Source organism: Panthera uncia, chromosome F1 (genome assembly GCF_023721935.1).
Source record: "Panthera uncia isolate 11264 chromosome F1, Puncia_PCG_1.0, whole genome shotgun sequence".
Taxonomy (NCBI): Eukaryota; Metazoa; Chordata; class Mammalia; order Carnivora; family Felidae; genus Panthera; species Panthera uncia.
This window is the reverse complement of record NC_064813.1, coordinates 18,169,792-18,192,882: the sequence shown is the minus strand read 5'-3', so window position 1 is coordinate 18,192,882 and position 23,091 is coordinate 18,169,792. Positions and strand designations below refer to the sequence as shown.

At 49.7% G+C, this 23,091-nt stretch overlaps 1 protein-coding gene across 1 annotated transcript in view; it reads left to right on the top strand.

The window, feature by feature from the left end:
* ASTN1 (astrotactin 1) overlaps positions 1 to 22,804 on the top strand; it is a 93,028-nt gene extending 70,224 nt beyond the window's left edge. The window contains exons 13-17 of the mRNA XM_049635037.1: positions 186 to 337; positions 1,391 to 1,526; positions 5,382 to 5,482; positions 14,983 to 15,166; positions 19,024 to 22,804. Coding sequence (XP_049490994.1) covers positions 186 to 337; positions 1,391 to 1,526; positions 5,382 to 5,482; positions 14,983 to 15,166; positions 19,024 to 19,261 — 811 coding nt within the window. The 3' untranslated portion in view covers positions 19,262 to 22,804. The remainder of the gene's footprint in view (positions 1 to 185; positions 338 to 1,390; positions 1,527 to 5,381; positions 5,483 to 14,982; positions 15,167 to 19,023) is intronic.
* Positions 22,805 to 23,091: the final 287 nt, after the last annotated feature.

The window sequence follows — 23,091 nt, the reverse complement described above, 5'->3', positions numbered from 1 at the left end:
ATCTTCAAGAACCATTGGTCTCTAGTGAAGGAGACAGGCGCTCAGAGAGATCATTGTAGCAGTTGGTTAAGAAAGGTTAGAAGGAAGACTTCAGGGTGTAACAGTTGAGAAGATGGCCAGTATCAGAAAAAAATTGAAGGTATCAACAGGGACCCCATGTGTTGTTTCTTTCTGTATGCACTCAGGCTGAGACTCTCCACGGTTCACGAGCCCAGCAGCACCCTTGTGGTCCTGGAGTGGGAACACTCAGAGCCTCCGATCGGGGTGCAGATTGTAGATTACCTCATCCGTCAAGAAAAGGTCACTGACAGGATGGACCACTCCAAAGTGGAGACAGGTGAGCATCTCTGACTTCGTGGGCTCATCTTGATCCATTGGTGAAAAGAAGAGAGAAGAAAAACGCCCTGCCTCCTGGCCTTTGCTCCCGGTCCCCTGTGTCCCAGGGCAGTGCAGGAGGAGCGGGGACAAGCTAGAACAGCCATCTTGCCCACATAAGAGTTTTTGCATGGCGAGCTATCTGACAAAGTCTTGTTTTGATTTTGTTTTTCTTTTTGTTTATTACAGAGGTGTCCATTTCACTGCCTCTAGGCACACTCACAAAGAAACAACAATACAGTACACTGGTTATCCTAGCCCACAATTAGGAAACAATTCTGTGCTAACCACTGCCATGATTACAGAAAAAAAAAATTCCTTTGCTAATAACCCCCCTCCAGGCACAAGCATGTGCAAACAGATGTGCTTACCCCGTGTCTTGTCCTAAAGCAAACTCTGCTTTCCCAGGTCCAGCTAGAAGAGGGAAGTCTTAAAGAATGGGAAACGCCCCATGAGAAATGTTCCATGCCTTAGGATTTTGCTGCCTACACGTAGGGAAAGGTCAACATAAATCGTGCCTAAGACTTACGCGTGAGTGTGGTTGCCAATGGGAGAGTGGCATCCACAGTCCGACTCAGGGTACATGGCTTCTTTTGAAACCATCACTCGGGCTGAGAGACCTATGCCGTGCCTTCGGGTGTGGAGAATGTCTCTTGCTTCCCCGAAGGCTCTTTTCCTGCTGTGTACAGGTACTGCAAAGGTCTGGCAGTGACCACTGACCACAGCAGCTGTTCTCTGCCCTCGCCAAGAACATTTCATAAAAGAGCTCACAGATGGGGTATGCATGTCTTGCATCCGGAGTTGTATCTGCATTCACTCTGGACAAACGGCTCTAAATTGACGAAACACGAAACAGAAGAGCCAATTCCTTCTAGGTCTTTTTTCTCTGCAGCAATTCGAGAAGACTGGGGACCAAGCAGTGTTAATGTTAAGTTCTCATTGAACTGACGCCATGCCCTCACCGCTTGGCCGTTGTTGTTTCTCATGGCCTTTTCCGTTCCTTCCCCCTGGGCAGAAACGGTGCTGAGCTTTGTGGACGACATCATCTCTGGAGCCAAGTCTCCTTGTGCCATGCCCTCTCAGGTGCCAGACAAGCAGCTTACCACCATCTCTCTGATCATTCGGTGCCTGGAACCGGACACCATCTACATGTGAGTGACACACATCCGCCTAGCGATTCTTTACCCTGAACGTCCTGAGGCTCTAAGCTCCTTCTGTTTTGTTGCTTGAGTTCCTTCAGAAACTTGGGGAAATATTTTGAGTTTCTCAAGTCCTCTCCCCATCAGCGTTATGGAGAGCTTTCTAGGGCCTGGAAAGGGAGGATGAAGAAAGACCGGATAGCCCCATCCTTCAGAGACTCTGCCACGCAGAGAGGACAGATACAAACAAGTCACTTTCATATCGGGTAGGAAGAAAGAAATGCTAGATGGGAGAACAAGGAACGTGTGGTAGAAGGCAAAAGGAAGGAATGGTGAATTCTGACTAGAGTGGACATCGTCTGACTTGGGTTGTGTACGACTTCCATAGGTAGAGTGATGTTGGAAAAGGCACAGCAGCCTAGGGAGCCAGCAAGGGCAAAAGCAAAGAGGCATGAAGGTGAGTAGCGAGTAGTCCCGTAGAGCAGAAGCAGATGGTGAGTAAAAGGGAATGGAAGAAAGTGAGTCCGGAAAAATAGAGTGAATGCTGTAAGTCAGGGGAGATTATTCATTTTGTTAGATGAAAGGTGTAGAATGCCAAGAACTCTGCTTTTTTTCTTTAAATTTTTTTTTTAATGTTTGTTTATTTTTGAGAGAGAGAGAGAGAGAGAAAGACCCAAGTGGGCGAGGGGCAGAGAGCGAGGCAGACACAGAATCCGAAACAGGCTCCAGGCTCCGAGCTGTCAGCACAGAGCCTGACATGGGGCTCGAACCCATGGACAGCGAGATCATGGCCTGAGCCGAAGTCAGATGCTCAACTGACCTGAGCTGAAGTCGGAGGCTCAACCGACTGAGCCACCCAGGCGCCCCAAGAACTCTGCTTTTTTAGAAAGCTAGCTCTAGTGACTTTGAGAGAATTTCTAGAGGTTAGAGATGGTCAGCACTTTTCTTCAAAGGAAATACAGTGGACTTCTGTATCATGGCACTTGGAACAGCCCTGTGCTCTCAGGGAGCTCTTCCTCATTTTGCCCTGAGCTCCTGGAACAATTGTCAAATATTTGGTGAAGCAGAGACGTAAAAGACTCCAAAAGAGGGAGACATGGAAGGAGTGTAAGTCATGATGGGAAAATTGGCGGGGAGGGGGAGAAGCAGAATTCCTAGTGACGTCATTCTGGGACCTTTTGACCCCATCGGTATGAAAAACATGTAACAGTTTACAGATGAGGTCACAAGAATAGAGTCAGAGTAGCCAGAATAAATCATCTCCATTTCCACAGTTAAAGAATTCAGAGGTGAAAAGCCCTAGAAGTGTGAGTGGCATTGATTGCAAAATGAACTTAGATGCTCAGCCTGCATATCTTCAGTCTAGGAAAAAGAGTAACCAGGGGGCCATACGAGTAAAGTACATAAAGACAAGGGATATTCTAGAGGAGCTGGGAAATACAGAGAGCCTACTTGTGATTCTTAGCGGCTCTCGTGCTGTTGGGCAGCACGAACCCTGTATGAGCAAAGCTTCTTAGCTTTAGGAGCAAAGATTAGGGAGGGTGGACCACCTCGCCTGCTGTCAAATGCCTCCAATTCGGTGAAACTGGAATTCTCATTTCTAACAAAGGCTCAATAATTCCTGCCACTAAGTCACAACTGTTAATTAGGAATTTTGAAATTCCTATGAGCCAGCCCTTACCCATCTTGGGACCCTCCTCATGTTGGCCTGACTGGGCCATATTTCCTGATCAAAGACCGGAGACCGATACCTTCTCCCACTCTGCTATCTTTGGGGAGCTTCCAGTATTGCTGTCTCGTAAAACACGAACTTTCTGTCCGTGTTGAATACCGGGGAAGTCAGAGAACCCGCCCCGGGGGGGGGGGGGGGGGGGGGGGGGGGGGGGGAGGGGAAGCCGCCGGGCGGGCGGCGCCGGGGGGGCGGGTGGCGAGAGAAGTAGCAGCCAGCTCTGCGGCACTCCACTAGGTGGCGCTGCAGATCACGCGAAGAGGGCCGTGGAGGGCCCGGGAGAGTCGTTCCTCTCCGCAGAGGGTCAGGAGAAGCCAGACCTTCAGTCCCTGTGCAAGGAGGGAGCCCTGGATTAGTTGTTGGAAACACTTGGCCCCTAGCCTGGTTTTGTTTTTAAGCACTAAGTAATTCTAAGCAAGATTGCAACTAAGTTTTCTGATCATTAAAATGGAGAGGTCAGCCTTCGTTTATGGAGTGCTTACTATGCGTGGGAGCCTCGGGGACCCTGTGAGGTCGGGGTTTTGCTCCCATTTTATAGTTGAGGAAAACAGAGGTTCAGCAACACGGAGTAACTTCCGCAGAATTGCAGGCTGGTTGTCTGGGGTGTGGCGGTGGTTCAGAATTGAATCGGGGTTTGCATTTTCTTCACTCACAGCTTCTCGCTCCCCAGCCACTCCAGGCTGCTGCCATGACCTCATTAACTCACACGAAGGCTTAGGGCTGGTTCTTCTCCTGGGCTCCACGGAAGGAGACGTGCATTTCAGCCCAGCTGGCTTATTTTGCCATCCTATCTGTGCATTTTATTTAATGCATTAAAAAAACATTCTTCTGAGGATTCTCGGTCCACAGTACAAAAATGTTTAAGAATCCCCGGTTGAGATCCCACAGTTTGTGAGATCGAGCCGCGCGTCGGGCTCTGCACTGACATTGTGGAGCCTGCTTGGGAGGCCCAGAGGATGAGAAACTCCAGTGACCGCCATTGCTGAGGATCCAAGCAGCCACTGGGAAGCTGTGTGGGGCCGGTGTGGCACAGAGGGACCACTCAGACCTAGGAGGAGAGGGCTGGCAGGGAGAGAAGGGTAGCAGGGTGCCGGAATTTGGACCAGGGTCAGATGAGGTTTAGGACCAGGCAAGATGGTGGATCTGAACCAAGGAGCAGAGGCCAGTGGAACAGACTGAGCCGCCTTGTGGACATAGGAGGGAAAGCCTAGCACCGGCCCCAGCCTGACTGACAGCCAGGAGCCCAGGCAGTCCTGCGGGGCCCACAGGTGTGGTCTGGGCCCTGCCCCCAGGCAGCTCGTCACATTCTCAGTCCCAGCAGCCCGCGTTTCCACTTGGGGCTTCTGGTCCGTGGTGGGGTGGAACTAGCCGTACATGGGAAGCAGGCCCCCAGCCACAGGCAAGTCAGGACCCCTCAACGCTGGCTGTTCTGCTTCTGACTTCAAAAGGGAGAAACTGTCCTCGGCCCTCTGTGTCACCGTGCCATCTGAGCACAAGACAGGACAGAACAGAATGAACGTGATTTACTCAGTGTCGCCGGTTTCCGGGTATTGTCCTCGGTCTTTCGGGACGTAATGATCTCATTTCGGCCTCACAGGGACCTGCAGGCGGGTTCATCATCATCCCGTTTCACAGGTGAGAGAAAGTAGAGCTCAGAGGATTTAGCTGTAACTCCCCACGGTGGGGAGTGGGGCCTCGGACCCGAGTTCTGACCCCAGGTTCCTTGGACACATACGTCTTCGCTCGGCTCAGTGGCCGTCAGAGTAGAAGTAGAAGGCTTGTTAGCACCCCTCTGGAGTTTCCAATTCAGTAGGTCTGGGCCGGACGGGAGAACTTTTATGGCTGCCGAGTACCCAGGTGAGGCCGATGCCGCTGGGCTGAGGGCCCCCCTTTGAGAACCACTGCTCGGTGCCCTGATGCCTTCTGCCAAGTAGTATACCCGAAGCACCCCGTTACAACCCAGGACCCGCCGGGAAGCCACGAGAGGCTCTGGGCTACGCACCTCATGACGTGAGTGGTAGCAGCACGTTGACACAAGGCTGCGAGAACGGCCGGGGCCAAACCCGCCCAAGCACAGCTTGACTGTCAGCCAGGCCCTCAGCTTCTGTCTGATGACAGTTTCCTCCCCCTTCTGCCAGGTTCACCCTGTGGGGCGTGGACAACACCGGACGGCGTTCCAGGCCCAGCGACGTGATCGTAAAGACCCCTTGCCCCGTGGTGGATGATGTCAAAGCTCAAGGTGAGTGACGCTGGGGCCGGCAGAGCCTGCGGGGGGCCGAAAGCGGGAGCAAGGGAGTCAGACAGAACGTGGGTTCCGCGGAGAAGGAGGATTCGAGGCCCAGCCCAGGGGCAGCACCTGTCTGATCGCCTCCGCCTCTGCCTCTGGTGGAAAGCCTCATGGTCTGCCGCTATTTCACACGGTCTGAGAGTCAGACAGCTGGCACGACACGCTGACGAAAGCCCTGGGCACGCACAGGCGACAACACCAAACGCTTGGGTGTGCACCGAAGTGCCAGTGACCTCGGCCCTCAGGACCCTGATCTGGGCACTTGCTGGCTTCATGTGTTTGTGCACATCTGAAGGGTTATTTTGAATTAAAGCATAAGAGAGTCTGCAGGTGGGGAATTAATTACCGTATCTCCCCCCCCCCCCACCCCCCCCCGCCAAAGATGTTTCCAAATCCTTAATTCTGTATTTCAGAGTATCCGTGGGCCAGTCCCTTGGTAGAGAATTGTCCCTCTTCAGTGCACCGGAATAGGCCCTTGTCACTTAAGGGGTTTGCCTCCGTCAACATCCGTGGCACAAACAGCCCACTTGCTAGAGATCCCCTTCCAAATGTTGCCCCCTGGCGTGTCTCAAGAGCGTCCCCTGCTCTGAGGCTTATCATGTGGCCTCCAGAGCCAGGATTTGGCCGTCCTGGGCACCCCTTCTGCAGAGCTCTGACGCCAAGCACAGTGCCCTGTCCAGCCACCGCCGTCTCTCCGGTGGCCTAGGGCCGATTTGATTTGCACGTGAGCGGAGACACGGGCCGACTGTGGGAGCTCCAGCCGTGCAAGTTTCAGGAAGGGAAGTGGGGTGGCCAGGCTGATTGCTGGCCCCGCCGGTGGCCTTCCGGGTGGCTCCTGGCTCCAGGTGTATCGGGTTGCCCGTGAGGGACACGGCCCCGCAGCGTTCCAGGGGCGCGCACAGTGATGTGAAAACACACGGGGAGGAGTGCCCCAGACCTACGTTAACTGGAACCACTGACGCGGTAGCCCTCACAGCTCCTGGAAGGATCCTCGCAGTTACCACCTCACTGAACACGTGTGGCCTGTGAAGAGCGCGGTTATTTTCCACACAGCGATCTGCCCCTGCTCGGGCCCCTTCTTAAAACTCTTCAAGGATTGCCATGCCTTTCGTGACAGAGATCAAAATACTCACCAGACACACGGGACCTGATTGAGGCGACCCTGGCCCACTTTGCCAGCCTCTTCCTGTCCCCTCTCCCCATCAATCTCTGCGTCTCTGCCTCACCACCTTTCTCAGGTCCCCCACGCCATTTCCGCTCGCTCCCGCCGCCGGTCTCGCCTCCAGTGCTCTCCACCCCCAGCCCTGAACGAACTGATTAATTCCCCTCCGCCTGCAGATTTGGGATCCAGTGTCCCTTCCTCAGGACAGGCACTGCTGGAGGTTCCGCAGCACCACGTTACTTTCCTTTGGAACATTCATCTCCGTTTGTTAGTATCCTCACGGGCCCAGTATCTCTCACTGGACAGTGAGTTCTGCTAGAATGGAATATGGTTTGTTGGCTCACTGTCACGTCCCTAACGCTTCGAAGGAAGGCAGCATGGTGACCGACTGGTGACAGGAAAATTTAGGCTCTGGAGTCAGACCATCCAGGTTCAGATTCCTGATCTGCTGGCTACTTGACCTTGAGCAGCTGACCTCACCTCATGTCTCCGTTTACTGATCTATAAAATGGGGGAAGGGATAAGACTACCCTACCTGATAAGAGTCTAATAAGAATCAAATGAGTGAATTTACTTTAAGTCTTTTTCTCGTGCCCATCCTGTAGGAACGGTGCAGTAAATGTTAGGGAACATACATTCTAAGATGGCGCCCCTCATGGCCAACCTGATACAACTGGAGTCAGGAGCCCAAATGAGGTGATGTAAAGGGTATGAGCAAATTGCTTGGCCGCAACATTTCTCTGGATGAAACTGGCTCAGCTTAGAATTCCAGCCTCAAAGTCTCCGTGACTACAGAAATGCCGCCGCTAACCATGCGGAGTCTGCTTTCCGATAGGGACCCGGTAAGCATTTACTGAATGGATAGAATATTGCCCCCATTTTATGGGTGCAGAAATTGAGATTCGGAGCCGAGTGAACAGCTGACCAGGGTCACAAAGTGAGCAGCTAACAGCCTCGGCACTCAGACCCATTATTTGACATCAGTTCCCACTTTGCCTATAATGTTAAATTAGATATTTAGAAGGTCATTGTGTAAAAGAGTGAAAACCTGTCTTTGAATGAATAAAAGACCTACATTTTAAGCAGAGTGTTCAAGTTAGGTGGCGGGGGGGAAAAAATCCCCCTTTTTAGAACTATGAGAATCCACTGGGACGCTTCTCTCCAGAGTGAGCACTGCCTGGCTGATAGGGTATGGACCAAATGACTTTGGAAGGTCTCAAAATCCCTAGATGATGAAACCAGAGTCTGGGGTTGCAATGAGAGGCTATCTGGACAGGACCGGTGGCCCCCTTATGTCATCATCTGTTGATTTCTTACTCCAAGCCAGAGAGGAGCAGGTTGTGGGAAGGTGCCCCAGTTATTTCTGTTTTGGAAAATTTGCTGATGTCTCTGCCGGCAGAAGTAGGCCCCTCGGACTTGCCTGCGGAAGAGGCCGCAGGCTGGTGGGGCATCAGGGGCGGGATCAGCAGGTAGGAGATTTGTAGCACAGTGCTACCTGCGGGAACAGATGGACAGACCGTGACACTGGACCAAAGAATGGCCAACGTAGAGAGCTGGCCTGGGAGAGACCACTCTTCCGCTTCTCTGTGGGGCTCCTTTGGGTTAATTCAGCCCCCAAAGTGAATCAAGACGTGCAGCTGCCCCCTTGGGCTCCCTGACAGAGCAGAGTGTCTGGAAGCCCAGCAGACCAGCTGGGAGCAGGAGAGTCAATTTATTGCTGAGAGAATGACACAGCGTCACCAGGTGCTTTTACTCTTCAGCCAAAAGGGGGTCCTGTAGGGGGCAAACGTGCAGATTAATGGCCTGGACTAATTGAGGGGATCCTCACAAATTAATACAGTTCTAGCAGCTGTACCGAAAAACCATATGCTTTGCCTCCTTCAAACCCAGATGGTGGTCATAAATATAACTCACTTGGGTCTGAGTTTAAATCTAGTAACAAATGGGAATTACCTTTTAAGTGACCCGGAGCATGACCTCGGCTCCTAATTACCCAGCAGGAAGCTAGACTCTCTCTATTCCTTGTACGCACACTTTTCCTATGAAGAATTTTATCACATCATGACACTAAAGCCACTGAGCCAGTGAGTTTCTCGTCATGTTCTCCCGAAAGCACCCTTCCCGGGAGGAACGAGCTAGTGTCCATGATAAGACCAGCCTGGTCTCCAAGCTGAGGGCAGAATCTTAACTGGCATGGTTTGGGAAGAGGGTGGAGAAGAATGCACGCTGATACTGGGGGAAAATCATTGCAGAAGGAGGAGCAGCACGAAAGAGATGCTTGGTGTGTTTAAAGATGTGGAAGGAGGCCCCCATGGTGGAGAGGGATGGGGAAGAGAGAGGGCAAAGAGGAGTTCAGAGGGACGGTGGGGCGGATCCCGTGGGGCCCCAGTGCAGGGCTGAGCATTCAACCTGGGATTCGGAAGGGAAGCAATGGAGCCCTTCAAGCGGAAGAGGGACATGATTGGACTTCACATTGTCCGGGAGCATTCATCTGCTGTGCTGAGAGTGGACTCCAGATAGCAGGTCCGAGATAGAAGTGGGGAGCCAAGGCTGTGGCAGTGACAGAGGAGAGGGGACGCTTGCGAGGGCCGTGGTGCCGAGTGGGCCAGTCCTAAGTTATTTTGATGGTAGGACCAAGAGGATCTGCCGATGGCTTGGATGTGGGACAGGAGAGAAAGAGGTCATGCTAGGCGTCATATGTTGTGAGAAGGGCTGGGCAGGGGTGTGTTGAGAATGCCAACGGAGCACGAGCAGAACTACCTAGCTCAGTGGCTTGTGACTGTCCCCCCAGCAGATCCCAGGAGCCTGTGTGAAGACAGAGAAGAGACAAAGGATGGAGCAAGCCGGCTGAGGGCACAGGCCATGGGCCATGTGGATGGTGCCAGGTAGAGAAGGAGGCAGTCAGAGCCGATGCCTGAAGTGAGCGGTGGTTTCCATCACTGAAGGACAGATTTGACGGCAGGAAAAAGTACAGGAAGTTTGAAAGGAGGTTGTGTTGACAGTATGTGATCCTGGGATTTACTGGGACAAAGCTGGAGAAGGTCTCAGAAAGGATAATTGACTCCTGATGGCTGGGGGATCTAGTCTTAAAGAGGACTTTCATGTCGACAGTGAAGTTGCCCTAAATGGTGATGAGAAATGAGGTGGAAAAGATGAATTAGATGCCAGATTCTTTCGTGGAAGAATGGTCAGGAAATAAGCAGGGGGAAATAGGAAGAGGCAGGTGAGTTTTTAAGGTGGAGGGACATTTATGTATGTACAGAGAGAGCAGTAAATTGTTTGCAAGTACTCATGAGAGGCTGAGAGGCTGCCCTTCTCTGGGGGCATGGGAGGATTCCTCTGTGTGGGAGAATGCTTCAGGCAGGTTTCTGCCAACACAGGGACATTAGGAGCGTTTGCCAAGGTCAAGGGGAAAGGGAGAGCTATTTGCCATATTGCCGGTCCCAGAGGAAGCAAGGAAACCCTTGAGAGAATTAATTTGTCTACAGTAGTGGTTCTCAAAGTGTGATCAGACCAATAGCAGCAGCCTCACCTTGGAACCTGCTAGAAAGGCAAATTCTCAGGTTCCATCTGAGACCTACCGAATCAGGAACTCCAGAGAAACCATTAATCTGTGTTTTTCACAGGACTTCCAGGTGGAGAATCAAATTTTATTCCCAGGGCTGAGAATCACGGGTGTGAAGGCAGCACAGAGCAGCCGGGGGAGGTGAGAGGCTGCAGGGGAAGGGGACAGAGGCTGGAGGGTGGGGGCGGGCGGTGTGGACAGTGCCAAGAAGGACAAAGATAGAAGCCAGGTGGGGTTCCTTGCCCTCATGTTTTCATATAGAATTCTGTGATCAGTTACTTCATTGTGGGGCCAGACAGACCCAGGGACTCATGACAATGGTGCCTTAGGACCTCCATTCAAGGAACTTTCGTTATAGCAGCAAGGAAGCCATTAGGAGGTATAGATGCTTCCAAGATTCTTATTTATTTCATAGTAAAAAGAGCAGCCACTGGGATGCCTGAGTGGCTCAGTGGGTCAAACGTCCGACTTTAGCCCAGGTCATGATCTTGCAGTTGGTGAGTTCGAGCCCCACATCAGGTTCTCTGCTGTCAGCGTGGAGCCTGCTTTGGATCCTCTGTCCCACTCTGCCCCTCCCCTGCTCTCACACCCTAGTGCTCAATCTCTGTCTCTCTCTGTCTCTCTCTCTCTCTCTCTTTCTCAAAAGTAAATAAACAAAAAAAAAAAAAGAGCAGCCACTGCTGGGGTAAAAGAAAGTTCACTTCTGCCCCAGGAATCCCCCCCTCATTCAAATAAGACTATTTCCCACAGTCTCTTGGACTCCTGTGTTTCAGTATCTCTCTCATGGCATTGGGAAAAGCTTGATCTAGTGATGAACCAGTAATAATCATAATAGTAAATAATAATAATAAAATAACATCCACCATCATTCGACTCTCACTCATCTTACTCCAAACATGGTGGCTTATTTGCTGTTTTCAGATATGCTGCCCGCCATAGCCTAGGAGCTCTGTGCTGGCTTGCCTCTCCCTGGCATGCTCTTCCCCACGTCTCCCTGCAGCTCATCCCCTCCCAAGACCTCCAGGTCCTGGCTCCAGGGTCATCTTTTCAATAAGACCTATCATGGTGGGGGGGGGGGCGCCTGGGTGGCTCAGTCAGTTGAGCAACTGACTTTGGCTCAGGTCATGATCTCGTGGTTCGTGGGTTTGAGCCCTGTGTCAGGCTCTGTGCTGACAGCTCGGAGCCTGGAGCCTGCTTCAGATTCTGTGTCTCCCTCTCTTTCTGTTCCTCCCCTGCTCGTTCTCTGTCTCTCTGTGTTTCTCAAAAATAAATAAACGTTAAAAAAAATTTAAAAAAATAAGACCTATCATGGCCACGTGTTGAAAAATCTCAGGGCCCCACACAGCTCCCCCATTCTTCCTTCTTCCTCTTGACTCTCTCCCACTTTTTTACAGACTCTATTGTACTTGCTATGGTTGTTGCTCCCCTAAATGCCTCCTACCACTGGATCGTAGCGCCTCAAGGGTGAGGACTTCTGTCAGTTTCTCCCTGATGTAGCCTGAGTGCCTAGAAAAATACCAAGTACATGGTGATTGTATTGAATGGATGAATACATGTATGCTTACTGTGTCCAGACATTGTGCTGAAGAAAGGCTTTATGTTTAACACCACTTAGTCCCGCAATAATCTCGGAAGGTGTATATTATTCACCGTCACAGAACAGAAAAGTCAACTAGGACCCAGAGAGGTTAAGTAATTTGTCCAAGGTCACACAGCTAGTGTGGTGGAACTCACCTTCATATGATGCTATATGCCACGGTGCCTGTTCTTAACCATCCTCTGTGTCTGAGGGCTTAAGTCCCAGCCCTGTTGGTTTATTCTGCTCCCTAAGAGGTATCGTTTCCCTTTTAAGAACTAGTAACTCAGCTTGATTTTTTGTGATGAGTTATGTCTGTAGACTCCCTGCCATCCCTCCACCTGCATTTTAAGTATTCCTGAACACCATGCATTTTAAAGAGAGGAAGGACATATCCCTGTTTTGGATAGCCCAAGACTTCTGTGAAGCTGAAAGCTGGGTAAAATGATAACTAAAAATACCTTGTATTCTTTTCCATTCTTTGAGTTAATGACTTCTTGAGATGCTATGAAAGTTAATGAAATAACATCTCTAAATTTCGTCCGTGGAAATAGGAGGAACCAGAAATACTCACGCGCCAGGAACCTAGCATATAGATCTCTCTGAATATAGCATCGCGCTTACTGATGTAGGCTTGTAAGCACACCCTGGAGTTAGATTATCTTGGTTTTAGGAGATTTATGGTGGCATCCGGGCGTCTCCCACCTGGCCTCGGGCATATGTGCTGCTGCTAATGGAAAGCATCAGCCTTCTCTAGTTGGATATTACTGTTGTGTTATGAGAATAGTAAATACACCCGAAAACACCTTCTCAGCCATCTCCGTTCCTCTGCGGAGACAGTCATAACCAGGGCCTGGGGCCAGGGATGCTATTTCCCATCACCAGAAATAAGAACAGAGAGGCATCAATAAACAGAACTCCAGCCCTCCCTATCTGGGCTCTGGTCTGATTGCCCACATTCTTCCTCCCCTGGTCTTTCTTCTCTCAGTACACATTCCCCTCCTCTCACTGCAAACAATACGGCTCTTAGACTGGTCTCTCTGCTCCTGTCTCTCTCGGCTCCAGAAATGACAGGCTCCCTGCATACTTACTGGGAGTCCCTCTTTCTCGACACCTAGGGGCCACCTATGGGTCTACTAGAAACAGTCACCTCAGATGTGCATCCACCAGGATTCTGCCTCCTGTGTCTCAAATTGGTGAAACACTCCAATCCCCTGAGCATTAGTGCCAAAGAGTAACGGAGGACAGACGTGGTTTTAAATCGTGACTCCAGCCCACACTGGCTATGTGACCTTGGGTGGGTGACCTGGCCTCTCTCCAAATGTCCTCGTGTGTAGGATACAGACATTCGTATCCATCTTGCAGTGATGGTGTGAGGATGAGAGTTTATATACGTAAATTTCTTGACAATCGAGAGACCGTTAATAAGTAACTAGAGGTACTCGTTATATTCTAAGTCACTGTCCACTTTACCTCTTGATCCTATTTTAACAACCTGAGAATTTAAAAATCCTGAATATCTCAGTGGATTTCTGGACTGAAGTTATTTTTAACGCAGTTAAGGTGCTGGCCATCAGAGTTTGATTGCTAAAGGATTGGTAGAGCGTGGGATAGAGAAATATCACTGGATAGATCATGAGTTCTATTCTTTTAGCTAAGATGTTCTTTAACTACTATGTTGTTTGGCCCTGTGCTGGGCACTCAGGACATGGAAGAAGCTCTGGCCCCCGTCCTCATAGGCGATGGGCAAGATAGAAAAGTAAGGAAATCATTGCAATGTCTGGACAGAGTAGGAGTAGAAATTTTCTTCCTTCCAACCCATAAAACTCCTACAACAATGACTGTCATTACCAACAGTCCCTGAGTTCACTTGGAGTTGTGACAGTGAATCAGGTTGCTATGCCTTTTGGCTAACAGGAGGTCGAGTGGGCAAAGTTCTGTCTCAGAAACCTGTAGACTTAGTTTCTTCATCCTCAGATTTAACATTGGATCTGAGACACAGTTCTGCTCTCCAGATCTCAGTTCCCAGCTGTTTAGGAAGGAAATGTGAACAAATCTCCCTTCTGACAGGTTTAATACGAAAACATTTAATGATAAAGTGCTTGGAGCTCCATAGGAAAAATGCCAAGGCTATACAAATTCATTGCCACTTTGCCACATCACCAAGTTCAGTCTTAGCAATGTATGCCTTGGAGGAGAAATATAAGAGTTCTAAATTAAACCGAAGGATTACTCATTTGGAGCTGCAGGATGTATTGGATTCAATTTCTGTGTCATCACAGATCTGCAAACGTGTTTTCATATCTGGTCGGGGGGGTGGGCTTGCAAAGGCTTGGTGTTCCTGAAATCCTAATCGTGGGGCCAAGGTTGCCTTAGAAATTGTGACCATTCAGGGCTCTGGGTTCTTCATGCTGCCCTGGCATCGCCTGACTACCTCACTTCATCCCTGAGCCAAATCTCTACCCGCTGCCACCCAGGGATTCCCAGTAGCTTTTGCAGGACCCACTTGGTACCCAAGCATATGCAAGCCGGAAGCGCGGGAGAGCTAATGGCTCATGAAGGCAAATGTGAGAAGTCCCTGCAGACCATTCACAGATGGGAGCTGGGGGTAAAGGCTTCCATTCTCCTGGGACAGACTGGTGGGGCTCTGGTAGCTTCATACATCCTGTCCTGCAAAACTTACCACCTGCTCCCTTAGCACACTTCCCTTAGAGTCACTCAGCCCCCTTTCTCGCTTCATTTCCTTCCTCCCTCCTTCCAGCTTCCCTGGGATTGCACTTGCCAATAAAGTATTAATCTGAAGTCTTTTGCCTCAGGCACTGTATTTTCAGGAAACATGGGCAAAGACAGAGACTGTTCTAACTGAAATTGACCTCAGCAATATTCCATTTGAAGGTTTTCATTTTATAGAAAAGAGAGCTACAAACAATGGGGCAGAGATAAAGTGAGTTACTCAAACCCCTGTCTCCAGCCTCCAGGTTTGGTATTTAAGCAACATCTCTCTCTCTCTCTTTCTCTCTCTCTCTCTCTCTCACACACACACACGGATATGTATTACACACATCTACATACACGTGCACACTCATATGTTGCACGTGTATACACAAACGTTAAAAATCTTATTTATTTACCTTTGTTGTCCTCCTCAGAGATAGCAGATAAGATCTACAATCTCTTCAATGGCTACACCAGTGGGAAGGAGCAACAGACGGCCTATAACACCCTCCTGGATCTGGGTTCTCCAACCCTACACCGAGTCCTCTACCACTACAACCAGCACTATGAGAGTTTTGGAGAATTCACCTGGCGGTGTGAGGATGAACTGGGCCCCAGGTAACTAATAAACTTCATTGCCTCTCATAAAGACCTCAGCTCTTTGAAATTTGGTACCTCCTACACCATAATACTGAATCCACGAATTCACAGAGATTTCCTGGGTGAGCTTAGTTGCTTGTAGAAGGAAGTTCTGTGCTTTTACACAGCCCAGTTCATATAGATTAGTTTTGGATAAGCTGTATTTAAGCAGCCAAGTCATGAATACATTTCTTGAACTCTAAAAAAAATCTTTGCCCTTGACCTGTTTTACCCACCTCTTTTTCACGCTGACATGGCATTCCAAATGCTAAAACACAGTAGGAGCCAGAAGCCTAGTCTTGTGAAAGAAAATTAGGAATTTTATTGAAGGGGTTATCCAAACATATTTATTGCATATGAACTTTGCTTATGCAATATGCATTGCACAGGCGTATTTTCAGCTCAACTGCACATTCTTTTGAAAGACAGCGTGGTGGTCAGTACCCACCTTGACAGCTATCTTGGCCAAAGTTAGGACAATATAGTGTTTCCCTGGCCCTGAAGCTGCAACTTTTCAATACTCAGTCCCTACTGCTTATAGGTTATACAACTCAGATAACATTCTTAGAAAGAGACAAATGGGGACGATGTGTGCAGATACTAACTTCATTTTGTTTCTACATCATGGCTATATATTCCAAGAAAAACAGATTTCAGCAGAAGCACTGGAATGTTCAGATAGACGGTGTAAGAGGCTTTTCACATGGAATGTTGGCACCTGTATGTCCTTGAATTAGTTAGGAGTTCATAAAGAAAAAAGGGGAGAGCCAAGGACTAAGAAAAAAAAAAAAGAAGGAAAGAAAATGAAGACAATCAACACAATGGAATCCTCTAGCACTTGAAGAATCCTTGCACTCCTGCCAATAGGCTGCACGAAAGTATCACCCAGAAGTTGTCCCACCCATCTGACCTCTGAGCGAACTGGAGGGAGGCCCAGTGTCAGAGTGCTTCTTGTGACCTGAAATTATAAACTCTCGTAGAAGACCATTGTTCAGGACATTCCCTCCTGCATTCTTACTTTTGAAAGAAGGAGGAAGTTTAGGAGTATCTTCCAAAATACAGTGATTTGAAGTGTAAGTTTAGGAAGAATCTTTTCTGCATTTCATAAATTATTTCCTGCAGTTTATAGAGACTGGTGGTTCTTGGGCAAACAGATGCCAGAGCTATGTCACAGAGGGAAATACATAAGGGGCTTTTCATTTGTTTTGTCTCAGTTTCGGTAAAAAGCAAACCCTGGGTTAGAGAGAAGATACACATTAAGATATGTCCCCTCCGGTCTATACATTATTACTCCTGCCCTTATTATTACGTATACCTAATACTATCCCCTCTCTCCACCTCTCTCCCCCCACCTCCCTTCCCCCTCTCGCTCTGCTCCCTCCCTTCTTTCTGCTCCCCCCTCCTTCCTTCTCCCTTTCCTCCCTCCTGACATTTATTGAGTGTATATATACGGTTCTTGGTTAGGGAACATAAATGTCACAATTTGAATAGCACTAACATTGCATATATCATCTTGATTTCCAAGGGCATTAGGATTGCTCTTAAAATTTCTCTCTTGTACCTCAAGAGTCGGGAGGAAAATTGGTTAATAAAGAAAGGGAGCAGGGGAAGAATCGTGGATCCCCCTGTAAAGCAGGGCGTGCTGCTGACCTGACACTCTCTTCGCAGACTCTCCTCCCTGGAGACCCTTCCATGTGTGATGCTGGTTTCTCAAGGCTATATATTAGAAAACACTGTGTAATTTCATTAGCTTGTGGAAATCAAGTTTTACTTTCCAGTGTCACGGATCTCAGGGAGAACCACAGGAAGGGAAGAGCGCTGTGCCTTGAGATGCATCGGCCCACTTTGGAGCTCGTCTTGAGAGTGAACAGAAGAGGGTCTGTGGGCTACATACTTCCTGTGAGCAGATAAGTCTGTTCCCTTAACTTTCACGGAGGCCTCCAGATTGACTTGCGGGTTGAAATACTTTGAGAACGACATTGGTTGTTCTCACCTTCCAAGAATTTGTCAACAACTAATGACATGTAGTGGGGTAGATTAAGAGGAAGGGCCACCAAAGTCCCTGTTGATGACGACTTCTGGAAGCCTGTGTGGCTAAACTGCAGAGGCTGAGAGGCAGAGGAGAGACGGTCTGCATCAGATGCTATTTCTGCGGCAGGAGGAGTGTCTGACTTCCTCTGACCCACCACTGACATCGGAGAAAATACCACTGCCCTCCGATGACCTCACCCTCTCTCAGCCCCTTGACCGTGCTGCTGAATCTCCACACCTTTCCTCCAGCATCATCTCTGTGCCTCTCAGCATGGCCTCCCGGGAACGCAATGAGATCGCCCCCGGTGGTAGTCACAGCCAGACAGGAGGGGAGAAATGAAATGAATGTGGCTATTGTTCTCTGAAAGGTCATCCTGAATGGAATGCAGAAACTTCCATCTTCTGGAAAGAATTGTTGATTGGATTAGAAAAGAGTGGTTCTTCACATGAGAAGTTAGCTTAGCCGCTGATAAATCCTGCAAGGGGTGCTGTTCACTGAGCTTTTCACGACGGCATTTTACAGCCTCCCACGAGCTCTTTCAAATGAGAAATGCCGTGGGTCTCTGAGCACTCAGGCCTTTGTAGAATGAGAGGAACACAGCTGAGTGAGGGAAACGTTGCTCCGTCGCTGCTTCTAAGGGCCCAGAGAGGCGGTGAGTCTGACAGCTGGCTGTCAGGCAGCCCCTCTCTCTGACACTGTAAATGGGCCCAGGGAAGAAGGCTGTACTCCAGTGAGATGGACTGTGGGGCTGCTTCCCCGAGGCTGCTCATGGAGGCCCCCAGGCTCTGGTGTTGGCCCAGAGGGATCACTGCACTCCAGTGTGCGTGAACTTGGGGCAGCCTCACTCTCCTCTGTTCCTTTCTCTCTCTACTGGCGATCTGCAGCAGCTCAGGTGCCCTCTCGTCCCCTCCTGTTCCTCTCTCTCTTGATTGGGGCGCAATGGCCATGGCCTCCTGGCCTTCCAAGATAGAAGTCGGAATGGAGCATGAGCTCACCTGAAGGCTAATTAGGTCACGTGTGCCACCGTGAGTCTGCATTTCCCCCAAGAATGGCCCTGCATCAATGTGCCCTGAGGGCATTGCTGTCTTGGCCCTTAGTTCACTGCCACTACCTCCATACGGGCATAATTCATTACACTGATATCCTCCAAAGTTCAGTATATCAGCTGTTTCTGCTTAGTTCTGAAATAGCCTGGAAAAGGCAAATACTCACTCACATGCATTATTTGTCATTTGATGACGGTAAATTGCTGGCTGTAAAGAAAACGGATTTGATTTGTCTTTCAAAACTGCCAACTCTATGATTTTCAAAGGGCATAAATTCCCACTAAAATATCAGTTATTTTCTCTTCTTTATTTTCCCTCATGGCATTTTGTTTCTCTCTTTTGTTTTGGTGCCTGTCCCACTTGGCACGGCCAGACTGTTCTTCGATCCGCCCATCTGTCCATCCAACCAGTTGCTTGACAGATATTTATGGAAGACTCCTGTTCTAAGTGCCCATGCTAGACCAGCAGGTAGAACATACTAGGCTGTGCCCTCTTGGAGTTGAAAAGTCTCACTCTAGGGCTGCCTGGGTGGCTCAGCAGATTGAGCGTCCGACTTCAGCTCAGGTCAAGATCTCGAGGTTCGTGAGTTCGAGCCCCGTGTCTTTCTCGCTGCTGTCGGCGTGGATCCCACCTCAGATCCTCTGCCCCCCTCTTTCTCTGTCCCTCCCCTGCTCACACTCTCTCAAAAGCAAATAAGGCTTTAAAAGAAATAACGAAGTCTCACACTAATAGTAGTATCCTCCACGCTTGATCCATAGGAAAGCTGGCCTCATCCTTTCCCAGCTAGGCGATCTCAGCAGTTGGTGCAATGGCCTCCTTCAGGAACCCAAGATAAGCTTGCGACGTGGCTCCCTGAAGTACCTGGGCTGCCGCTACAGTGAGATCAAGCCCTACGGACTTGACTGGTCAGAGCTCAGCCGGGACCTCAGGAAGACGTGCGAGGAGCAGACCCTGAGCGTCCCTTACAACGACTATGGGGACAGCAAAGACATCTAGCGCCATGAAGCCAGATGGTGTGGCTGCCGAAACGAAGCAGGAGAGAGGAGAGGAACATCTGGGTTGGTTTGTGGATTTTTAATATTTTTTAATGGAACATTAAAACCTCTAAACCAGGGAGAGGCAATAGCTAAACCAGGGAGAAACTGATCCTTGCTCCCGGTGGAACTTCTTTGGTATGACATTCTCCATCTGCATGGTCGGTACAGCTGCCATCCGGCAGCTTCGTGCAGTATTTCTCTGCAGGGGATTACTTTGGGGCTTGTTTTACAGTTGATTTGTTTCATTTAATTTTTTTTTTTTCCCGTGAGGTTCATCAAAATGCTCAAGAGTTCTGCCATGCTTCCCATGAAAGGTCTATCAGGTCGAGGCACCCTGTGCTCACTGAGTCCCTGAGTCCGTTAGCTGGGGACAGAGATGAGGTCAGAGAGTTGCTAGACTGGCCTCGGGCCCTGGCCTCAAGCGTTCCTCAGGAAGCATCTCACTCTGGGAGCCTAAGCTCTGCTCACAAAGACCACAGGAAATTGGGAGGGTGGCCTCTGTGCGGGTCTCATGGTTTCCCCCACACCTTCCTATTGCTTGTTTCACACCTCTCAGGTGAACTGAGCCTCCAACATGGGTCCCAACAGGCTTTCGGGATTTTTTAGATCCTCACCCGTTCTAAGACAGGATTAGAATGAAATCTCCTTCTGGTGGATCTCTGCCTCTCCTTCAGACAATATGATCTTTAAGAGGCGACAAAATGCTACCTGTCAAATGCACCTTCGAAACAGTCTGCCTGGGAGACTAGTTAGCAGTCATATTCTAGAAAAGAAGTAGAGTTGATTATTCTAAAAAACTTCTGTGTCTCCAGGATGAACTTCTCCAGACCACATATGTACGTCGCACGCCTGGATTCTCTTTAGTGTCAGAGTCACTTAACCCTGGGCAGAGAAGGCCTGACCGATACCCACTCTGGTCCAGGAAGGGCTGATACCTCCATGTCAGTGTTTCTGTGAACTAAAGCTCTTACTGATCACACACACACACACACACACACGCAACAAATGTCCATTTCTCCCTTGCTAAATTTGCCTAATTATGTCGCTAGTTTTGCAGATCCTTTCTCTGGATGGCCATCCACAGGAGAATACCACTGTTTTCACCTCCCATCCAGCTGCCGGGAGTAGCCGAGGTTCTGTGTAGGCAAGTAGAGGCCGGGCCCTTGGCTCCGTCCCATGACCCTAGTGTGGTAGCCACAGATATAAGTGGTGGCCCAGTTAAAAGGAGAGCCAGCCTTTCCGTAAGAGCTTTGAGGGCCATGTGGCCCACACACCTCAGAGGCCTCGACACACACTTCCAGTCACCCTGCCTTTGACCGGGGCTCCTCATTTGGAAACACAAGAGAAAGGTCAGGAAAGAGATGCAGGACGATATGGAACTCTCCTGGATTTTTTCCAAATAGTGATGACAGATCCCGTTCGTGCTTACCGTGTGTCAGAGCTGCTCTGAGCACTTCGTACATCCCTGAATCCTCAGGACAGCCTCCCGCCCCCACCACCAAGGAGGTGCTGTTCTCGCCTCTGTTTCAGTGATGAGGAACCCCAGGCAAAGAGAGGAACCCCATTAGGCGGTTTGCCCCGGATGCCTCCTTTACCGCTGCCTGGGCCCCGACAGGAACAGGCCAGTTTGCCTGTGGCATGCAGCTGTCCCTTCTCTAAGCTCCACAGGGACCCGCCCAGAGAGCTTTCCCTTTGCCACACCTGCCTGGGACAGATGTGCCCACGGTGCACCCTGAACTCAGCCACCGGAGCACCCCTGGGGACCGAGGGGTCTGCGGAGCGAGCTTCCCCCGGGGTCTGGCGGCGGGGCCTGGGGTGAGGCTGCGGGTTTGGGAGGGCTCACAGCCCGCCCTGCGTCTTCCCGTAAAAAGACTGAAAGATTTGTCTCGAATTCTGGAAGGTACCTGCCTCAGAAATTCCTCCACTTCCGGAGCCGAGGCCAGCAGAAAAGTCGGCCCTCCCGCTCATGGGCAGTGCAGGGCCGCAGGTGGGATGCCTAAAGGGACATCGCTGACCTCCGCCAGGGAGGACAGTGCCACAGGCAGCTGGTCCCCAACCGGTTGGCGAGGCTGAGAGACAGGCCATCTTACCCCCTCTGTTCAAGTCCGCCCGGAACACGGGGTCTGTGCAGCGTGGTGGGGGCCGCCAGGGCTGCGCTGACTTCCTGGCCCCGTGAGCCAACGGGCTGAGGAGGGAGGACGGCGAGTGGCGTCAGGGTCACACTTCTTTGACCCCCCTCTTCTGTTTATTAAAATAAGGAGGCTCATTCTCTCCCAGTCTCCCCTCCTCCTCCCCCAGGTCCCTCTAGCTTTGGATCTGATTTCTCGTCTTCCTCTCAGGCCCCACCCTGCCTCCTTCATCCCTTCCTTCTCCATGACTCTCTTCCTCCTTCTGTGTCCCCTTTTGCCCTCCTCGCGGTACGTGTGCTCACACACACACCTCCACACACGCACACCACATGCCCTGCACACCCGTACATCACACACACGTACCACACTCATCACACATACACTTACACACACACACGAGACGTACATAGAGCACACACACACGCGTTACACACACAACACACTATACACGTGCACTATGTGCAAAAGTTATACATACCCATACATCATACACGCGTATACACATACACTATACACACACACTCAACACATATACATCACACACATGCATTATGCACACACAATACACACACATATACATAACACACACATATATACACACACTGTATACACACACACTCAACACATATATGTTGCACACACATGCATTATGCACACACAATAGACTACACATACATAACACACACATCATGTATACACACACTATGTATACTACACACACATACTATATGCACATACACTATACACACCTACATTACACACACACGCACACACACGCACACACATGCACTATCCACATACATTAAACACACACTAGACACACAGATGCTATGGCTGGGTCCCATCATCCACTTTCAAGTTACAAGGAAGGCCAACATGAGTGGGGCAGGATTCTAACTTCCTCTGAGGATTTAACTGCAGGATCTTGGCTCCTGGGAAAACACTGTTGATCATGCCCTGGTGACCTTTCCCAAAGCGTGCTTGGAGGAACCCATCCTGACTAAAAAGGGTGATGGTACCAGACCAGTATTAAACCTCAAATTTCCAAGCTGACAAACAGGTCTTAAGGAGTCACTTATACCTGCCAACCCTCCCCCGGCTCTGGGCTCCCCCTGAGACCCTGGCGTTTCCCCTTAAACATACATGACCCACCATAATAGCATTAGACCTTTAACTGAGTATGCAGTCATCTTCCATGGAGTTCAGTCCATTCATTATTTTTGGTTAAGCACACTTCTTGAGATTCAGATGTTCTATTAAAACACTGAGTGTGGAAAAAACCCACTTGACTACGATAGAAGGAAGAATGGATATCATGTGACCAACTTCAGGTATAACAGTATTGTTTCAAAGAGAATTATTGTACGGTTATAAAAAATGGAATAATCAACTAAATAATAAACAAAGCTGTTAGTAAGTGTCAGGTGTGTGGATGTTACCTTGTGTCCGTCAACAGTCAGAGTGATCTGGGGGGACCCACCGGGGAACTGCTCCAGTTTCGGACGTTACACCTCAGGTGCCTTACAGCCCGCCATCCTAACCAAAACAAAAAGTTAAACACCTCACAGCCAATTATAAACGTGTCATTAGGCAGTAGTGATTCTCATCTTTTCTAGCACCATCCAGATAATTAGCCAATGAAACGTATTTACTGAGCATC